Source organism: Rhinopithecus roxellana, chromosome 4 (genome assembly GCF_007565055.1).
Source record: "Rhinopithecus roxellana isolate Shanxi Qingling chromosome 4, ASM756505v1, whole genome shotgun sequence".
Classification (NCBI taxonomy): Eukaryota; Metazoa; Chordata; class Mammalia; order Primates; family Cercopithecidae; genus Rhinopithecus; species Rhinopithecus roxellana.
Genome location: NC_044552.1, coordinates 119,517,269 through 119,538,713, shown reverse-complemented (window position 1 = coordinate 119,538,713; position 21,445 = coordinate 119,517,269). Strand labels below are relative to the sequence as shown.

The following is a 21,445-nucleotide window of genomic DNA, read 5'->3' as shown; positions in this document are numbered from 1 at the left end:
TACTAACTTTTGATAGCTCTCTGGGACAATATTTGAAAAGGCCACCTCAGGGATAACTAAATGGAGTATTTCCACCACTAGAAAGTTTTTGTGCCTAAAATTTAGGTAACTGCAGCCAGGGGAAAAGGTGGGAATCGCAGGCATGGAGTGGCCAAGTCGAATCAGACTTGGGGTGGGAGAAGCAGGAATAGGAACCAGAATTTCAGCTTCCTGAAAGAAGAGAAAGGAGCAGGCTGGGAGTTCTTGGCCAGGGAAAGAACCTGGCCCTGGCTGGTGGCTTTCTGGGTCTTTCATTCTGATCCCTCTTTTTGTCCTAGTGGAACTTGGCAAGTTTTCCATTAAAGTGGGGGAAAAGAAGAATAATCCCTATACTCCTCAGCTCCATCTTCTTAACTCATTTCAATGTGTCAAAAAAGCAAAACAAGGAACTATCAGATGGGCTGTGTGGGCCTACTGGGTCTTGCTGAGAAGGAGAAACACTCCCTTTACCCTTTCTGCACACTGCTAAAACAAGCTGAGCAGACTTGAGGAGAGTAATCCAACACAAGTGTCAGAGAGCCGTGCACAGAGTCTTTAAAGACAGACAGGAAACAAAGTACTTTTGTGTTTACACGTTATGCCTACATAAGCTCAAGCTTTAAAAGAAAAAAATCTCAATAATCTTAAAAAAAAAAAAACACCTAGAAAATCATCTTTTTGCAGAACATATGAAATCTGTGGGCCGGGCGCGGTGGCTCAAGCCTGTAATCCCAGCACTTTGGGAGGCCGAGATGGGCGGATCACGAGGTCAGGAGATCGAGACCACCCTGGCTAACACGGTGAAACCCCGTCTCTACTAAAAAATACAAAAAACTAGCCAGGCGAGGTGGCGGGCGCCTGTAGTCCCAGCTACTCGGGAGGCTGAGGCAGGAGAATGGCATAAACCCGGGAGGCAGAGCTTGCAGTGAGCTGAGATCCAGCCACTGCACTCCAGCCTGGGTGACAGAGCAAGACTCCGTCTCAAAAAAAAAAAAAAAAAAGAAATCTGTGGACAGACTGAGAAAGACAAGTGCCAGATGACAAGTCAAAGAATATGGGGCTTATCCTTGCCCCGACACTAGCTGTGTGTGTTCCTCAAACAAGTCATCTCATGTCTCTGTACTTATTTCTCTTCTGTAAAGAAAATATCTTCTGGCCAGGAGGGGTGGCTCATGCCTGTAATCACAGCACTTTGGGAGGCAGAGGCAGGCAGATCACTGGAGCCCAGGAGTTTGAGACCAGCCTAGGAAAATGGCAAAACCACATCTCTACAAAAAATACAAAAATTAGCCAGGTGTAGCAGCACGTGCCTGTATACCCAGCTACTCAGGAGATCGAGGTGGGAGGACTGCTTGAACCTGGGAGGTGGAGGTTGCACTGAGCCAAAATGGCACCACTGCACCCCAGGTTGGGTGACAAAGTCAGACCTTCCCTCAAAAAAAAGAAAAAAGAAAATACCTTCTATCTTTCCAATCCAAATAATATCTAACTTGTCTGTCTCGTTGGGTTCTATGTAAAGGCCAAATGGAGTAAGTTAACGAAACTATTTGCAGTACTTTAAAGCCATTTATAGGAGGAGGTATCAATAAATCAAAGCAAACAACTCTAACTCAATTCCTGCACTGCCAGGTCTAGAGACCTTTTACACCTACGTTATTCATGACAGGGGCTAAGAACACATCCTCCTCTTGAATATGAATACCTATCAGTTAAAACAACTAGTATCAAAAACCAGGTTAAATTATACCAAAGTTGGAAAGTAATCCTAAAAGGAATTCTAGCCTCTCTTCTTTCCCTATTAAATTCTTTTCATATTTAAATAAGTATATCTTGGTGGAAGAACTCTGCCGTAAGTAGATATCTATCTGTAAACTGGGCTGGAATGCTGAAAAATGACATTTTGTACATAAAGCATTTAACAGAGCTTTTTTTTTTTTTTTTTTTTTTTTTTTTTGGAAACATGGTCTCACTCTGTCACTCTATCACCACCCAGGCTGGAGTACAGTGATGTGATCTCAGTTCACTGCAACCTCAACCTCCCCAGGCTCTGCTAATTCTCCTACCTCAGCCTCCCAAGTAGCTGGGACTACAGGCACACACCACCATGCCCAGCTAAGTTTTGTAATTTTTGTAGAAACTGGGTCTCACTATGCTGACCAGGCTGGTCTTGAACTCCTGGGCTCAGGTGATCCTCCTGCCTCACATTCCCGAAGTGCTTGGATTACAGGCATGAGTCACTGTGCCCGGCCTAATAGAGCTTCTTAACACAAACTTCACTTTATACTGTGTTGCTATTATAATCAACTTCTTCTTTTTAACTAGCTGTTTCTTTCAGCAACATCTAATTGGGTCATATTATTAAGTGCATGTATTACTTTTTTTTTTTAACTGTATTGTTAAAGTTGGAGGTATAATGAATTTTTCTACAGTAAATCATACTTTGCACATTGATAGGGTTTGGCTGTGTCCCCACCCAAATCTCATCTTGAATTGTAGCTCCCATGATTCCCACATGTTGTGGGAGGGACCTGGTGGGAGATAAGTGAATTATGGGGCAGTTTCCCTCATATTGTTCTCGTGGTAGTGAAGAAGTCTCACAAAGTCTGATGATTTGATAAGGGCTTCCCCCTTCCACTTCTCTCTCATTCTACCTTGTCTGCTGTCATGTAAGACATGCTTTTCACCTTCTGCCATGATTGTGAGGCCACCCCAGCCACACAGAACTGTGAGTCCATTAAACCTCTTTTTCTTTATAAATTACCCAGTCTCAGGTATGTCTTTATCAGCAGCATGAAAATGGACTAATACACATACATATTTCAGCAACAGTTTCAAAGATATATTCTAAAAAGGCCCAAAGAGGGTGATGGGTTACAATGCCAAAAAGATCAACTTTCACAGAAAGAGTCAATTATTTAGAATAAATGAAAAGAAAGATAATTCAGCAAGGCTTGCCCCACTCCTTCCTCTGTGCGCAGAGGTAGTCCTTCTTGGTCTTTACGGGTAATCAAAATCACAGGCCTATGACCAGAGTCATTACAAATGAGACAAATAGCTAGTGCCTACCCAGTCATATAATGGCATTGTGTATCGCCTCTTGCACAAAATGGTAATAAGAGATTCAAAACAGTGGGCAAGGAGTGAGGGTGGTTAAAGAGGAATCAGGAAGGAGAAAGCAAGGGCATATTTTACCCAGTCTATACATAATTCCTTAGAAGGTATACTATTGCTAATTGATATCCAAGACAGCTGAATTCTCCAGTCTTGAGTCCTTTCAATAACCTCAGGGATTCTACAATTGGGAAGTCAACTTCTGCTAAATAAATCATTCATCTAGCTTGTCAATTCAAGATCTTCAGAGAAAACCTTCACAAAGCAATGTCACATGAATGGCTTATTTGCTTCTCCCCACAAATTACCTCTTTCTTTCCCCAATTTGAGATGGAATAATTATAGCTTAGAAGAAGGTCAGATCATTTCTGAATAAATAAAATAAAGGAACAAGATTGTTTCTACCAAATTATAAGAAGTGTATGGGATGGCAACGTTGAACCAGGAAGAGTACAGAGTCCCAGCATTTTTAAATCAACAGCTGGTTATAAAGTAAGCTAGAAACTTCAGGGATGTCCTGAGGCAGCACTATTAAAAAGTGGCAGGGCCAATGTTCCCGGTTCACAAATTGTGAGACCACTTTATAGGATCATATTTTACAACAATGTTTTTAAAACACCATTTATTGAACGTGTACTTTGTACCACTAACAAGTTGATAATTTTTAAAATGCTGAAAAGAATCCAGCAAAAAATTCTTTGTTAAACTAAAAGAATCCTAAACCTTTGAAAAAATAAAAATTTTAATTTCATGCACAACTCAAGCTAAAACCAAATTCACCTTATTTACTTTGATAAGGGAGGCAAAACTTTAACAAAAGGAAGTACTGTTTTTTGTTTGTAAAAACAAAAAAAAGAGATAAATGTTTTTATGGGTTTAAGAACACTCTGGAATCCGAGTAGATTCTCCAAATACAGGTAAGAATTCAATTTAAGTGTGAGGTATTTGTAATAAATTACCAGATGTCCTCACCAATTTACAAACCAGTATAATCATCAAAATTTACACATGGACATCACTGTTATTTTCAAAACTACAACCATTTTCTTCAAATGGATATGAATGAGTGCCAAAAAGACAAGACTCCATGTTTAAGTTCTAAAGGAGATTGGGTCCCTCAGTGCCTGCAGATAAAAGATCATGGGTCTAGGTGCCATGCAAGTGCTTGAATGAGCAGTAGTTTTCAACGTTCATTTATGTTGTACCATGTGTCAAAATTTCCTTCCTTTTTAAGATTGAATAATATTGCATATATGTACATACCACATGTTGTTTAGCCAATGAGCTGTTGATAAACATGTGGGCTGCTTTAACCTTTTGGCTACTAAGAATAATGTTACTATGAACATGGGTATACAAATACCTCTTCAAGATCCTGCTTTCAATTCTTTTGGGTGTATATCCAGAAATGGAATTGCTAGATCATGTGGTAATTTTATTTTCAATGTTTTGGGGAGCTGCCATATTATTAACATTTGCTGATTTTTAAGGGCTAATTTAGTGAAGTGTTACAAATTTTGGTTTGTGCACCTAAGATTTCGTGCTAGTCAGATCCCGATCTAGAAAATAATAGATGCACTGAGGCAGAGTAAGGGTTTCAAGCATCACATATGTGTGTTCTGTATTCAATGAGATAGTGAAGAAGGAAGCATGTAGACAGGCTGCCACAGAGAAAGACTGTCTATTAATGAAAATCCCATCCATAAAGTAACTTTTCAGCCAATGGTTAAAGATAAAAATACAACTAAATCTTTTGAACAAGAAATAATCTAATATAATCATTATGTTTCAACACAAACTGCATCGCCACTAACTGATCTGCCTACCAATCTATCAAGAAACATGGAAACATCTCATTTAATGGATAAAATGAGAATAAAGTCTGTTTGAGTGCAGAAAGGGAAATATCCAAATATCTGAAGCTTTCTAACCACAGCCAGAACATAGAAAAAAGACACTAAAAATATTTTGGGATTCCAGTGTCCAAAATGCATATACGTTATCCTGATGGATACAAAAAATAAAAGAATATAGCAACCTATTCCTTTTTTCAAAAAAAAGGTTAATTATTAAGTATTTCAAGTATATAAAAAGCATAAAAATTAGCACTCATGGTCTACCACCTAGATTTAGAAATATAACATCACAGATATAGTTGAAGACTCTTTTTTTTTTTTTTTTGAGATGGAGTCTCGCTCTGTTGCCCAGGCTGGAGTGCAGTGGCCGGACCTCAGCTCACTGCAAGCTCTGCCTCCCGGGTTTAGGCCATTCTCCTGCCTCAGCCTCCCAAGTGGCTGGGACTACAGGCGCCTGCCACCTCGCCCGGCTAGTTTTTTGTGTGTGTGTGTTTTTTTTTTTTAGTAGAGACGGGGTTTCACCGTGTTAGCCAGGATGGTCTCAATCTCCTGACCTCGTGAGCCGCCCGTCTCGGCCTCCCAAAGTGCTGGGACTACAGGCTTGAGCCACCGCGCCCAGCCCCATAGTTGAAGACTCTTATATTCCCTTCCCAATTTTATTCCATTCCTATCCCCTAAGAGGTAACTATTCTGAATGCTGTTTATAATTCCCACACACGTCTATCCTTTTATAACACAAGTGTGCATAAAAACATCCTCTTGCACATGATATTTTATATAGATGGTATGATAGTGTACACAAATAATTTGTTTTTTCCCCCAACACTGTTGTTTTGAGATATATTGATATTGATGTCTAAAGCACTAGCTGATTTAAGTACTCTACAATATTCCATTAAATAATTATAGCTGGCTGGGCACGGTGGTTCACACCTGTAATCCTAGGACTTTGAGGGGCCAACGCAGGTGGATTGCTTGAGATCGGGAGTTTGAGACCAGCCTGGCCAACATGGTGAAACCGCATCTCTACTAAAATACAAAAATCAGCTGGGCCTGGTGGCGGGAGCCTGTAATCCCAACTACTATGGAGGCTGAGGCAGGAAAATTGCTTGAACTCAGGAGGCAGAGGTTGCAGTGAGCCAAGATAGCATGACTGCACTCCAGCCTGAGCAAAAAAACAAGACCGTCTCAAAAAAAAAAAAAAAAAAAGATTACAACTGAAGGTATCTATTAATTCTCCATTTCTTTGGGAGGAGGAGTTATTATAAACATGTTAACATAAACATTCTTGATTATATCTCCTTATGCATGCAAGAGACTTTTTTTACAGTATACATTTAGGGTCAGAATGACTAAGTCTTGGTGACATGCTCATTTGATATTATTAAATATTCCCAAATTACGCTTCAGAAGGTAGTATCTCTCCCACCAGTAGTGCGTAGGTTTCCCACTCTCCACAACCTGGCCATCTGTAGTATAAGAGGTTTTAATTCTTGACTATCTGGCACGTCCAGTCGTGTTTCATCGTTTCGTTTTGCTTTGTTTTATAGTACCATTGTTTAAAGTGAGTGGGGAGTGGCCCAGAACATAGAGAAGGAGCTGAGAAAGGGAGTGGAGGAAAGGATCACAAGAAGATGAGCGGAGAGCTGGTGTTATAAAGGAATTTCTAGTGCTAAGAGATGGTTCATGAAAACAATTTCCTCACTCTACACAAAATGGCTTCATTTCACCTAAGTCATCAGAGGTGTTTAATGCATCTGCGCCACAGCTCATTGACCAGGAGTGTCCAGACTTACTCACCACTTACTGAGAGATCCCAAGTGGAAGTATGATCATTTCATAATGCATGAAATAAATCGCAAAGTAATTGTTACTAGCATTTCTTATTTTAAACCAATGTAAATCTTGGCACAGATATTCTCTCAATAAACATTAGTAGGCACATGAGAAATTCTCATGAGATTTATTTAAAGAAAATTATAAAAAATAAGTGTTGTTATTTATTCTTTTCTTTACAATGCTAAAGAAAAGAAAAAGAATTGGCCAGGCACAGTGGCTCATGCCTGTGATCCCAGCACTTTGGGGAGCTGAGGTGGGCAGATTACTTGAGGTCAGGAGTTCGAGACCAGCCTGGCCAACATGGTGAAACCCCACCTCTACTAAATGTAAAAATTAGCCAGGTGTGGTGGCACATGCCTATAATCCCAGCTACTCTGGAAGCAGAGGTTGCAGTGAGCCAAGATTGCTCCATTGCACTAAAAAAAAAAAAAAGAAAAAAAATCAACTTCCTTCTCTCAAAGTGTAATGGTCATCTTTTCTAAAAAAAAAAAAAAAAAAAAAAAAAAAAAAACCAAAATTTTTCATTCTTAGTACTTGTGATTTAAAACAATGGATATAAAGCTTATTACAATTAAATACTATGACTAGATTCTAAATATTCTTTCAAATGATACTTCAGACATAGATTTTTAAAGTACTTTTATAGCTTCCATTATTTTTCCAGGAGCTTAAATTTAAAAAAAAATTTTTTTTTTTACAATTTCTTCCTGAGAATTTGCCACCAAAGAGAAACTGCAGTCTTCTACAAAGAGCAACAGATTAAAATAAAACTTGTGCAGCTGTACTTTCTAGATGGCCAAAGAATCAACCTAAGTGAAACTAAACATATGACAAGAATAGCATTCTAAAACTGTCTTTGCCCTGTGAAAACAGAGGGATGCTTTGTTTTTATTTTGCTTGGCTAATCCTTACATGATATATTATTTTAAATATCTCTTGTTCTGCTTATTTCATTGCAGTTTTCCTATCTGTTGGTCAATGGCAGGAATAAGGGTTACATCTTTAACTAACTGCCCAGAAAGGAATAAAACTAAAAATACATACACACACCAATTATTTTCAGTAGCACAGGACCTGAGGAACTTTCAGGACTCAGAGGAAATTGCTAGACTGCCAAAAATGCTTCCTATCCCAGATATTTCTGTCCTCTGCAACCAGACACATGACCTACCAGGCTAGGAATAGTCTAAATAAGAAAACAGCAAAAGTTTCAGTTAATAGGAGGGAATAAAGAATAAAGAAAAAAAGACGGATGTTACCTAGGAAAACTCAGGAGGCATAGCTGATAGGTTTTTCTAAATGAATACACTCAGCAGAAATATATGATATAATTTTAACTAGAAGTAACTGACAATAATGCAATAATGCTTAGTGGTCAAGGGCAACAGGTTTTGGAGTCAGGCAGTCCTAATTCCAAATTTTCCTAGCTATATCACCTTAGGCAAATGACTGAATTTCTTTGGGCTTCAGTTTTTGATATTAAAAAAAATGCTAATAGAATATATACCTCACAGAATTCTTTTAAGAATTATTATCATTATTATTCTTTGTTTTGGGATTTTTTTGAGACAGGGTCTTGCTCTGTTGTCCAGGCTGGAGTGCAGTGGTGTGATCTCAGCTTACTGCAACCTCTGCCTCCTGGTTCAAGGGACTCTCATGCCTCCCAAGTAGCTGGGATTACAGGCATGTGCTGCCACACCTGGCTAATTTTTGTATTTAGTAGAGACAGGGTTTCATCAGGTTGGCCAGGCTGGTCTTGAACTCCTGGCCTCAAGGGATCCAACTGCCTCAGCTCCGCAAAGTACTGGGATTACCACACCCAGCCCCTCCTTTAAGAATTTGAAAATGTATGGAGATAAAGCACTTGGTACCTAGCACATAGTAAGTGCTCAATAAGAAGCAGATAATATGTACAAGATAAATGAGCACAGTTTAGACATCATTCGCCTTTTTAAGGAACTACTTCAGTCAAATGACAGTAACACCTCTAGACAAAGGCTAGCTTAAAACAATAAGCCAGTTTATTTGTCCCAGACATATGTGTGGTAAGATTAGCTTTATCTCTTTCTCTCAAATGTAAGTTTATTTCATTTAAAAATACTTCCCTAGGAAAGAATGGGCACAAAATTAAATCACCAGATACTAGTAGGAGCAAGAGCAAATACTGTAGAGAGTAAAAAATCTCCAACATAATAGTGCCTGCTTAAATAAACTTAATCTGTCTAGGTGTGGTGGCTCACACCTGTAATCCCAACCCTTTAGGAGGCCAAGGTGGGAGAATCACTTGAACCCAGGAGCTCAAGACCAGCCTGGGCAACATGGCAAAACCCCATCTCTGCAAAAAAAGAGAACAATTAGCTGGGTGAGGTAGCATGCGCCTGTAGTCCCAGCTACTCAGGAGGCTGAGGAGGGAGGATCACATGAACGCAGGAGGTCATGGTTGCAGTGAACTGTGATCACGACACTGCATTCCAGCCTGGGTGACAGAGTGAGACCCTAAATAAATAAATACATGCATAAACTTAATCCAAAGAAAAATGAAAAGAGCTAAATCAAATAATCTAATTCCTTCATCAAATGCTAATATGGGTTGCAAATAGCAGCAAATCAAAATGTCTAATTAAAAATGAATTACAACATTTTATGATGTATTAATTAAAGGGGTAAATCTGGAGGAAAATTGAGGGGCTTAAGGATTGCTCCAGGTCAAGGATTGCTCTAGGACAAAAAACAGACTTAGGACAAGTGGGGCAAATCTCTTAGAACTGTTTCAGAGTATTCTGGAAAGGGATATGCCTGTCAATCACCAGCACAATGCCTGGCATGTAGTAGGTACGTTTGCTCAGTGAAGTTCTGCAGATTTCTCAAAGAAAGCCACACATGCTTTAAATACTCAGAATGCAAAATGCTATTGACACTTTTTTGCATGAAATATGGGTTAGAGATACTCATAGAACAATTGCTAAGTCATTAGTAATATGGTTCAGGATTCTAGAGCTCAGTGTCGCAAGGTTGGCTCAGATTTGGGCCAGAAGACAGAGCTGAGAAAAAGCCACATGAAGCTAGTTGGAAGTTTCACAAAAGAAATGGATGATGGCAAGCACAGCATGCGTTTCACTGAACTGTGGGATGCTTTTCAAAGAATCATACAGTGTAAAATCACTTGGCCTTGCAAAAAGCATTTTAGGCAAACTTTTTTGGACGGAGGAAATGCCTTTATGGCAGTAAGTTCCTATTACTGGAGAGGACATTGAGACAGGTTGAATTTTGTAGACAAACATAGTAAGTTTCTCTTCCTTTTCTCCCATCTTAGTTTAAATCACACCCTAGTGAAAGAGGATGCCAACTATTTTGGTATACTCAGAGAGACTTTCTCAGAGCACTTTCAAGGAGGAAGTGTACTTTTAGTTAGGAGACCGGTGGGCACCATGAAGCTCCCAAAAGTGACAGAGCATGAAGGTTTGACCATATCTTATGCAATCTCCCTTCTCCACGTCTGCGCCGATGACTTCCTATTAACACAGTCTCCTCCGTTGCAACCATAAGTGAAACTCAGAACTCAATGTGAACTTTTTTCCTACTCGTGTCATCAAATTTCTACAGTGAATTCTCGATAAACCTTCCAGTTTGACTAGTAATTGGTGCATACTGACCACACACATAAACGCCTTTCACAAATAAAAGCTACTTAAAATGTTTGGATGACAAACCGGTATCCCTGAAATGCTGATGCTAAAATGAAACATTCAGTAAACAAGGGAGGTACCTTCAGTGACTGCAGAGAGTCCGAGTTAGTATCACAGTAGAGGATGATGTTGTTGGCCATGCTGAAACTTTCTCTCACCCCAAGGTGGTAAAACAAGGACGGTTGCCGGAAGGCATCGCTCATCTCCACCACCGCAATATCTGCAAACAGAAAACAAAGTCCCCCAAAGGATGACACCCAAAGAATGCCCAATCAGCACATTTTGGTTTCAATTATCTTAGTACTCAAAAGAGGAAATAAGGAAATGTTAGGGATTTTCCCTCTTCATTTATCACTGAATTTTTAATTTGCAGCTCTACCTGGAAGCGGTTTTATAAAATGTAACAATCCTCCTTTTTCTGATTTTAAGAGACAAGGTCTTGCTCTGTCACCCAGACTGGAGTGCAGTGGCACGATCGTGGCTCACTGAAGCCTTGAACTCCTAGGTTCAAATGGTCCTCCCACCTCAGCCTCCCTAGTAACTGGGACTACAGGCATGAGGCATCATGCCCAGCTAGTCAAAAAAAAAATTTAGAGACAGGGTAACAGGGTCTTCCTATGTTTCCCAGGTGGAACTCAATCTCCTGGCCTCAAAGAATCCTCCTGCCTCGGCTTTCCAAAATGCTGGGATTACAGGTGTGAGCCACCATGCCTGGCCCAAACCTGCATTTTTTTAAAGAAGAAGGAGATCACATGATTACTGGAAACCGAGGAGAATTTGTGATGGTGAGAAGCAGGGGCTAATGCTCTCTCATAAATTTCAGCATTAAAACAAGTTAACTAAGGTTTCAAATAAGAAAACTTTTTTTTAAAAAGCAGATTCATAAAAAATAGCGGTAACACATGTAAAATGAGACTTAAAAAAATAAATAGGTAAGCTTATTAGTTAATCCAGAATTGGGTTTTAGAGTTAAATAACTAATATCTAGTAAGTCCCTGGTAAGTATAATCAAGAAAAAAAGAGAGAAAAAAGGTATAGAAAATATAACTAAGGGGAATATAACCACAGATGCAAATCCATCCAAGGCTCAAAGATGACCAGTAACAAGGTAGTAGAAATTTGATATCAAAAATTGACAATGTCACAAAAATGAAATTTGGACTAGTCTAAAACTCCTTTATGGCTATAAACAAAAATATGAAAGAAAAACTAACAAAATGTATCAAGTGTTATAAGACCAAGATCGTAGTTTAAAATTTATTTGGGGGACGCAAGGATAGCTCAATGGAAAAAAGTCATCAGCATCTCGAATATGTTCCAAGTGCATTAATTAAAATTCTCAATCCATTTATCACTAAAAATAATTGCTGAGCTGGGCATAGTGGCACACCTGTAATCTCAGCTACTCAGGAGGCTGAGGTGAGAATATTGCCTGAGGCCAGGAGTTTGAGGCCAGCCTGGGCAACACAGCAAGACCCCTAGCTCTAAGAAGAATAAAATTTTAAAATTAAAAAATAATAGCTGCAAATTAAAAATATGAGGGCATTTCCTTAACATAGAGAATAATATACATTTCATAACAACTTCCAACTTTGTGCATTTAGGTATTCTCATGAAAATCAGAAACAACGGCTGTCAGCTATTGCCACTACTTATTATATAATGGCTTTCTGAAAAATCCCAGCCACTGCAATAAGATTTCTAGAAAGTAAGAAGATATAATTCTAGAAAATAAAATACACAATTATCTCTACTTGCAGATGTTGTGGATGTCAACCAAATACCCCAACAGACTTAGCTGAATAGCTATTAGAAGTAATAACACAATTTAGTAAGGCATCAAGATGCAAAACTATTATGAAAACAAAGAGCTTCCTTTGTAATTGCAATAAACATTTTGGAAATATAAAACAGAAGCCATTCATAATTACGATGAAAATGTTAATATATAACAAATTTAAAAGAAGATAATTTGCTAAAAATTATGCAATATTTGAGAGATGAAAGGTTAATATCTTTATAAATCATCTCTTATGATCAATTTAAAATAACTCAGCAATGATAAAAACATTACATTAGACAATCACACTATAGACATCAGCAAGCAAATTCACAGAAATTTAAAATGGTAAATAAACATATGAGAAATTATTCTTCATCTTGCTTCTAATAAATGCACATTAAACCAACTATAAAATGCCAACTGTTTTGCCTAAGTGAGCAAAGTAAAGAAGTCAATGAAAATGCAGAGAAATGACACTCTTTTATGCTGTGGGAAGTGTAAACTTTCTTCTTTCGTTTTTTTCCTTTTTCTTTTTTTCTAAAGGCAGACAGTTCTCAGTTTGTTGCCCAGACTAGAGTGCAGTGACAAAATCATAGCTCACTGTATATGCACAGCCTCAAAATCCTGGGCTCAAGCGATCCTTCAGCCTCAGCCTCCCGAGGAGCTGGGACTACAGGTGTGTGCCACCATGTCTGTCAAATTTTTAAAACTTTTTCGTAAACACAGGTGTCACTATGCTGCGCAGGCTGGTCTCAAACTCCTGACCTCAAGCAATCCTTCTGCCTCAGCCACCTAAAGTGCTGGGATTAGATGCATGAGCCACCACACCCCAGCCAAGTGTAAACTTTCTAGGAGGCTTAAATCCTAAAAATTATGTACACTCTGACCCAATAATTCCATTCCTTGGAATTTACTCTGAGAAGATTATTATAAATGTGAAAATAGATTTACCTGTCTGTCCATTGAAAAATTATTTTTTACGATAAAGTAATGGAAAATGTCTAAATACCTATCAGTAAGAAAATGGTTATATATGTATGTGTGTATGTGTATATATGTAATCATGAGAGATATATATGTATATCATAATTTCAAATAATGGGATTACATGTAACCAAAGAAAAAGAAAAATGTAGAAGAATACTTAGCGACAGGGGATAAATTCAAACTATATTAAGTAAAAATAAAAAGTAAAATATAATATACATACTGCCATGTATAGCATATACATTAAAAATACAATGTATACATTATAATGAGTGCATTAGGATGTTTACATTCTATGTATATATCCATGTGCATAAAAAAAATACCTGAAAAGTTTTACACCAACTTTTGTTGGTAAGAGCTGTGTTACAGAGATTATGGATTATTTTATTTTTCTATTTTATACCTTCTATATTTCCCACAATTTCTATTATGAACATTGATTACTTTCACAATTTAGGAACCTATCAAAATATAAAATGAACAACATTCAAGACCTGTGTGACAGAATATAAAACCAAAGTGCAGCACATAAAAATACCGCAGACGCTTGAGAAGCTGTTTGGTGCAGAGTCCATCTTGTCTAATGGGTATGAAATTAACATTAAACTTTGGTGAATGAGAAATCAATCAGATGAAACTGAGGTAAAAGACACAGAAGAAGTTTATGAAATGGGAAGACAGGTCAAAGGAGCTTCAGAAGGATTTTTTCCCCCCTCGAGGCTAAAAATGACTTAAGGACTTTTTAATACAAATAAAGAGTTTTCTTTTGGGGTCCTTAACATTTCTGCATCAAAAATCAACACATGACAAAAGTGAGTCATTGCATCCTACCCACACAGCCCAGCTGCCTCCTGCACCCACACGGCTTCCTCCTCCCACAGGTGCCAGCCACTCAGCAGTCAATCACATTGCTTTAAAATCAAGAAGCTGCGTTATGTGGGACTTGAAGAAACCAAATAAAACACTTACTGATGAAAAATAAAGAGACATGCAAAGAAAAATACTAGCTAAGTTACAGTAATGAAAGGAGGGGATAAATTTTTCCGGAGAACTGACATGTTGAATTAGATGCTAAAATAAAAACACTGCAGAAAGTTTTCAGATTAAGAGAGAAACTAGATTTTTTCTTTTTTTTCTTTTCTTTTTTCTTTTCTTTCTTTTTTTTTTTTTTTGAGATGGAGTCTCACTCTGTCTCCCAGGCTAGAGTACAGTGGCACGATCTCAGCTCACTGCAACCTCCACCTCCCGGGTTCCAAGTGATTCTCCTGCCTTAGCCTCCCAAGTAGCTGGGATTACAGGTGTGCACCTGCTAATCCATCCGGCTAATTTTTGTATTTTTAGTAGAGGCAGGGTTTCGCCATGTTGGCCAGGCTGGTTTTGAACTCCTGACCTCAGGTAATCTGCCCACCTCAGCCTCCCAAAGTGCTGGGATAACAAGCATGAGCCACTGTGCCCAGCCTAGATATTTAAAATAAATGGTGCAAGCAAAGTAAGGTATATTTATTACCTCTGAACATCTAAGCAGGAACAGATCCATTTCTGGATGCTATAAAGAATACTGAAAGGTGCTTACTGGTCTAATTTTAAAATACAGTAATACAGTACGGTAACTTAGAAAAAGGTTGGCTTTTTTCTATTTCAAATTCAAATAAGTGACTTGTTCTAAGACATTTCTATTCTTTCCTAAATTTGCTTTTTAATTGTCATACAGCAAACTTCATTCTCTTTGTCTCTGATGTACAGTCTAATGGGTTTTGAAAAATGCATATATACCAGCATAGTCATGATACAAAATAGATCCTTCACTCCCAAAATCTCTGTCATGCTCTCCTTTTGAGGTTAGTCTTCCCCGCCCCCCAAATCCCAGCCCCTGGCAACCACTGATTTATTTATTGTTCCTAAAATTTTACCTTTCCCAGATTGTCATATAAATGGAATCATACAGTATGTAGCCTTTTGGGTTTGACTTCTTTGACTTAGCAAAATGCACGTGAGATTCATCCACAGATGTCCAACCACAGGTTTGAGGACATTTGGGTTGTCTCCAGCTTGGGCAATTTTGAATAAAGTTGCTATTCATATACAAGTCTTTATATAGACATATGCTTTCATTTGTCTTGAGTAAAGACCTAGGAGTAGGATTACTGGGTCATAAGTAAGGGTATGTTTACCTTAATAAGAATATGCCAAGCTCTCCCAAAGTGACTGAAACATTTTGCATTCCCACCAGCAAAGCATGAGGAGCATCTCAACTGTCCAACATCTTTGTGAGTGCTTGGTACTGTCAGTTTTTCTTCTAAAGCCAGTCGGATAGGTATGTAGTGGTATCTCATTATGGTTTTAATTTGTATTTCCCTAATGACTAATGAGGTTCAGCATCTTTTCATGTGCTTATTTGCTATCTGTATATCTTATTTGGTTAAGTACTCAATGCTTTTGCCCATTTAAAAATTATTGTTGAGTTTGTATTCTTACTGTTGAGGTTTGAATGTTCTTTATATTTTCTGAATATTGTTCCTCTGTCAGATATGTAATTTGCAGATACTGTCAGATTATGACTTGTCTTTTCATTCTCTTCAGTGTGTCTTTACAAGAGAAGAATATTTAAATCTAATTAAGTCCAGTTCATCCACTTTTTCTTTAATGGATTGTGCTTCTGGTGTGGTATTGAAAAAAAATATTTGCGTAACCCAAGGTCACAAAAGTTTTCTTTTATGGTTTCTTCTAGAAGTTTTATAGCTTTACATTAAATTTAAGTCTATGAACCATTTAGAGTTGATTTTTGTATATGGTGTGAGGCATGGGTCAAGGTTCATATTTGTTGTAAAGGCTGTCCTTTCTCCATTGAATTGCCTCTGCATTTTCATCAAACATTAACTGGCTATACTTTGGTGGGTTTATTTCTGGATTCTGTTTTATTTCATGAAAACTATGTGTTTATCCTTTGTCAATACAACACTGTTTTGACTGCTGGAGCTTTACGGTAGCTGCTGTAATCAGGTAGGTCAACTCTATTCTGTTTTCAAATGTGTTTTGGCTGTTGTAGTTGTTCTCTTTGCTTTCCTGTGTAAATTTGAGAATCAGCTGGCTGTTGATATCTATCAATTGATAGCTACAAAAAAATCCTGGGATTTTGATTGTAATTGTGTTGGATCTAAAAAATCACTTTAGAGACAACTGACATCTTAACAACATTGAGTCTTTCAATCCATGAATATAGAATATCTCACCTGTAATCTCAACACTTTGGGAGGCCGAAGCAGGCGGATCACTCGAGGCCAGGAGTTCAAGACCAGCCTGGCCAACGTGGTGAAACCCTGTCTCTACTACAAATACAAAAATTAGCCAGGTGTGGCGGCTCATGCCTATAATTCCGGCTACTTGGGAGGCTGAGGCACAAGCATCACTTCAACCTTGGAGGCAGAGGCTGCAGTGAGCCAAGATCACATGACTGCACTGCAGCATGGGTGACGGAGCAACACTCTGCCTCAAAAAAAAAAAGATAAAAAAAGAATATGGAATATCTCTCCACTTAGGTCGCCACTGATTTTTTTTCATTAGTATTTCATAATTTTATACATGTAGATCCTGCACATAGTTTGCTAAACCTAAATGTTTTCTTTTTTTGGTGCTATTATAGATGGTACTGTTTTTAAAATTTTCAAATCATAATTGCTCATTGCTAGTACATAAAAATACAATAATTTTTGTAGATTGATCTTGTATCCTGAAATTTAACTGAACTCAGTTATAAGTTCCAGAAGTTTTTTCATATATATTATTTTATATGTATTATTTTACATAGACAGTCATGTAATCTGCAACTAAAAGTGATTTTATGTTTTCCTTTCCAATTTGTATGCCTTTTGTTTTTTGTTTTTGCCTTGTTATACTCGCCAGGACTTCCAGTAACACAGCACTGTTTAAACGGTAATATTTCATTACCTAACTAAAGAAAATATTCTCTGTGGCTACTTCCTGACTCTGTTGGGTACCTTCTCAAAAGTAGTAAAACAAACAGGTGAAAATTATCTTCCTTGTGAAATGATCCTAAGACATATTAAAAATACAAATGAAGATGTAATTATAATACATTAAACAAACGCCTGATACTCCAGAATTCCTGAGCCCCATTTATAGGAGGAACAGTTTATCCATTACATTTTATAAACATATATTCAGTACTCACTATGTGTCAGGCACTATATGCTTTTCAAATATTAACTCAATCTTCCCCTTTGTGATGGGCAGTATTATTTCAGGACACTGAAGCAGAGAATGTACCTGTCAAAGATCAGCTAGATGGTGTTGCCACCGGAATTCAAACCCAAGCAATTCAGCTCTACAGTCCAAGCTCTTTTAACTCTTCACTGACTCACATCCTAAACTTACAGGAGACAGAAATTCACAAGTTCAGAACACAAGTGAGATGTGAAAATAGATTTGGGGATCAAATCATACCAGTCTTATTGTGTATTTCATGAGTAAATGCACTTAATAATTATCTAATTGAGTTGTCGTAATAATACTGTAAGTAAAACTGCCACATTTAGAAATTTAAGAAAGTTAGTCATTTAAAAGTATAGATAAAGACACAAAAATCTCCTACATTTTTACCTAAGGTGTAATTTGCTTCCCTGTTCCAATTGAGTTAATGTTAAATGGAGGATAACATGAGGTTTACCAGGGGTTTATTAAAGCATAATAAAATTTTTAGGGTAATAACATTAAACTATTAAGCTTAATTGCATTTTGGTCGTCAAATGGCAGTGGCTGATAGTCTGCGGGGTTTTTAAATTGAATTTTCCCTTCATAATAGGGTATCTGTTAGTTAAATATCTCACATGAGTTGCTGCTGCTTGTGAAGAGAAGAGTTGAGTTGAAGGAAGATGTTAATTGGTATTTGCTGAAATTTAACCTAAAAGTCATGTCCTGGTAGAGTCTCCTAAAGACTCCAAGTCACTTTTCTAAAGTTTGGCAAGTAGATAACACCGGGAAACTGCAAAAGTCCTGTTATACAGCTAGGATTGTTGCAATTTTCAAGAAGGACATAAGAATCATCTATCATTGTAGCCTTGAATTGGTCATGGTTTGGCAATCCCTACTATAAATGACTACTCTTTCAGCTTCATCAGCTTCCTTTTAATTTCTTGTGTGTTATTTGGTTAATTATACCATGTAAAATGATGCAAATTTATATCAACAGTATATTCTGGCCCATAATTTCCTCATCACTAAACTCTAATAAATGTCTGCATGGTGATTCAAACATGAATCATTCTTATATTGCTAAAGCAAATCATACCTAACCTCTCCAACCCAGCCCTAATTTTCTTATTTGGTGACACTGTATTACATTGAAGTGTTTTGCTGGCTTTTTGTTGCTGTTGTTAATCCGCTAAGTGAGGCCTGGTACGGAGGTAATCAGAGGGATATTTTTTACTTCCAGGGGTTAACCTTAAAAAGAGTTGAGAGCCACTACACTTACAAAAGGAAAGGGAAGAGAGAAAAAGGGAGAAACCTAGTGGGGAGGGAGGGCAGAAGAGAAAAAGAGAAGAGGAAGAGGGAGGAAGAGTGAAACAGAGACAGAGGAGGGTGCAAAACGAAGATGGGTGTTATAATAACTAAAGACACCTACCCAGGCAATAGCTGCAAGAGCTCAGCTTTAGAGAATGTGAAGGCGGAGAAAGTACACATCCTTCAGAGGTGATGAGACCAGAAGGTCAGGACCTAGAGCCACAGCTCTCTGCCAGGAGGACACGCAGCCTCAGTAAACCACTCCATGGAGCTGAAGAGCTGGAAAGGAAACACTCCCATCTCCAGAAGAGTAATGAGCATGTAAATAACAGACAAGCTGTTCTCTGACTTTCAGAGTTTGAATCCCAGTTACGTTTCTGGATGGATGACGTCAGACAATACCTCAAACTCTCTGAGCTGTGGTTTCTTCAAGTATAAATTGGGAATAACAACATAGGTATTGACTGCACAAAACTGTTGTAAGGATTACATGTGTGCTAGGCACAGTAAACTCACCATTAATGGTAATCACATGGAGCCAGGACAAGAAATGCCCAGAGGAGACCCTTTGAGCAAGGAATCATCAAAATGTGATTGAAGATAATGCTATTATACAATTCAACACCTCCTGATAAAGCCTTATATGAGTAATTTCTCATAGAAATGATGTTGAAGGCAAACTTTTGAAAACATAGAAATCCAACATAAAGAATTTTGACTTGATTCTATAACCAATGGATGGATCCATCCATGTCCATGGGTTTTGAGAAGATGTATGTCATGATCTAAGCTTTGCTTTGGAAAGATAAAACTAGAATTTGTAGATGGATAATAGACTACACAGACTGGGGGCTGGGAGATCGTTGGGAGTCATCTGAGAGAGTGTGTCCCTCAGCTAACACAGACAACACGTAGGGAAACCCAACAGGCTTCAGGGACTTGGTGTTTATAGGCAAAGAAAGAATTAAAGATGATTCTGCTTTGAACATGCATAATCAAGGATAATGATTTGCCATTAACATAGTAAGGGAGGTTTTGTGGTATTTTCTGAGACAGGGTCTCACTCTGTCATCCAGGCTGGGGTGCAGTGATGCAATCATGGCTCACTGCAGCCTCCAACTCCTGGGCTGAAGCAATCCTTCTACCTTAGCCTCCTGAGTAACTGAGAGTACAGGTACACGCCACCATACCTGGCTAATTTTTTTTTTTTTTTAGAGACAAAGTCTCACTATGTTAACCAGGCTGGTCTCGAACTCCTGGGCTCAAGTGATCTACCCGCCTAGGCCTCCCAAGTGCGGGCCACCACATCTGGTCAAACTTCCTTTTTTTTTTTTTGATAGGAGCTTGAGCTCAAATTGGAACACACTAAATTGGGGGGTGGGGTGTGAATATATTACTGATAGCAGTCCTTTTGAATCTCAGCAGAAAGATCAAAAACAGAAAGATGTAAGAATAACAGCAGGCCAGGCACAGTGACTCATGCCTGTAATCCCAGCACTTTGGGAGGCCGAGGCGGGTGGATCACGAGGTCAAGAGATTGAGACCATCTTGGGTAACACGATGAAACCCTGTCTCCACTAAAAATACAAAAAATTAGCCAGACCTGGTGGCAGATGCCTGTAGTCCCAGCTACTCGGGAAGCTGAGGCGGGAGAATGGCGTGAACCCGGGAGGTGGTGCTTGCAGTGAGCCGAGATCGCACCACTGTACTCCAGCCTGGGCGACAGTGAGACTCCAACTCAGAAAAAAAAAAAAAAAAAAAAAGAGTCATAGCAATGAGTGACCACTGAAACAGTGAATGTAGATGAGGTTGTCAACTTAGAGTACAGAAAGAAATGAGGCTTCCTGGACTCAGGAATTCCCCTTCTCGTTATATACCCAATAGAAACACAGATATGTGTTCATCTAATGAATGTTCATAGCCATGGTATTTGTAAACCATTAACAGCAGAAGAAATTAAAAAGCATGCTATCTAGAGACAATGAGTACTATACAGTAATGAGCATGAAAAATCTACAACCACATGTGACAACATGGATGAATCTCACAAATGCATTATTGAGAGGAGGAATCCAGATACAGAGGACTAGGCACCGTGTGATTCTGCAATATTAAAAGTCACAACGGCGCACACCTTGGAGAGGATGGGCCATGACTAAAGGGGGCTTAAAAGGGTCTTTTGGGGTGCTGGTAAAGTTCTACTTCTTGATCTAGGTGCTGGTTACTCCGGCATGTTTGCCTTGTGAAAATTAACTCATTTCTAATCGATTATTTTGCCCAGAATGTTAAAAGAGAATTGCATTAGCTTCCTGTGCCATTGTAACAAATTATTACAAGCTTGATGCCTTAAAAGAGCAGAAATGTCTTCTTTCACAGTTCTAGAAGCCAGAAGTCCAAAACCAAAGTGTAGGCAGGGCCAGAGCCTTGCTTCCTCCAGAGGCTCTAGAAGAGAATCAGTTCCTTGCCCCTTCAAGATTCTAAGTTTTCAGCATTCCTTGGCTTGTGATGTGTATGCATGTGGTGTCAAATTGCTCTCTGCCTCTTTTATAAGGAACCTTATGATGGCATTTAGGACACACCCAGATGATCCAGGATTACCTTATCTCAAGATCCTTCACTTCACCATATATGCAAAGACCTGTTTT

The 21,445-nt window shown here is 38.4% G+C and overlaps 1 protein-coding gene across 3 annotated transcripts in view; it reads right to left on the bottom strand.

The window, feature by feature from the left end:
• MAP3K5 (mitogen-activated protein kinase kinase kinase 5) overlaps nucleotides 1–21,445 on the bottom strand; it is a 252,403-nt gene that overhangs the window by 161,611 nt on the left and 69,347 nt on the right. For 2 of the 3 annotated variants that reach the window (XM_030928710.1, XM_010379481.2), the window contains exon 2: nucleotides 10,591–10,730. The exons of the other annotated variant lie outside the window; for it this stretch is intronic. In XM_030928710.1, coding sequence (XP_030784570.1) covers nucleotides 10,591–10,730 — 140 coding nt within the window. The remainder of the gene's footprint in view (nucleotides 1–10,590; nucleotides 10,731–21,445) is intronic. 3 annotated transcript variants of the gene reach the window in all.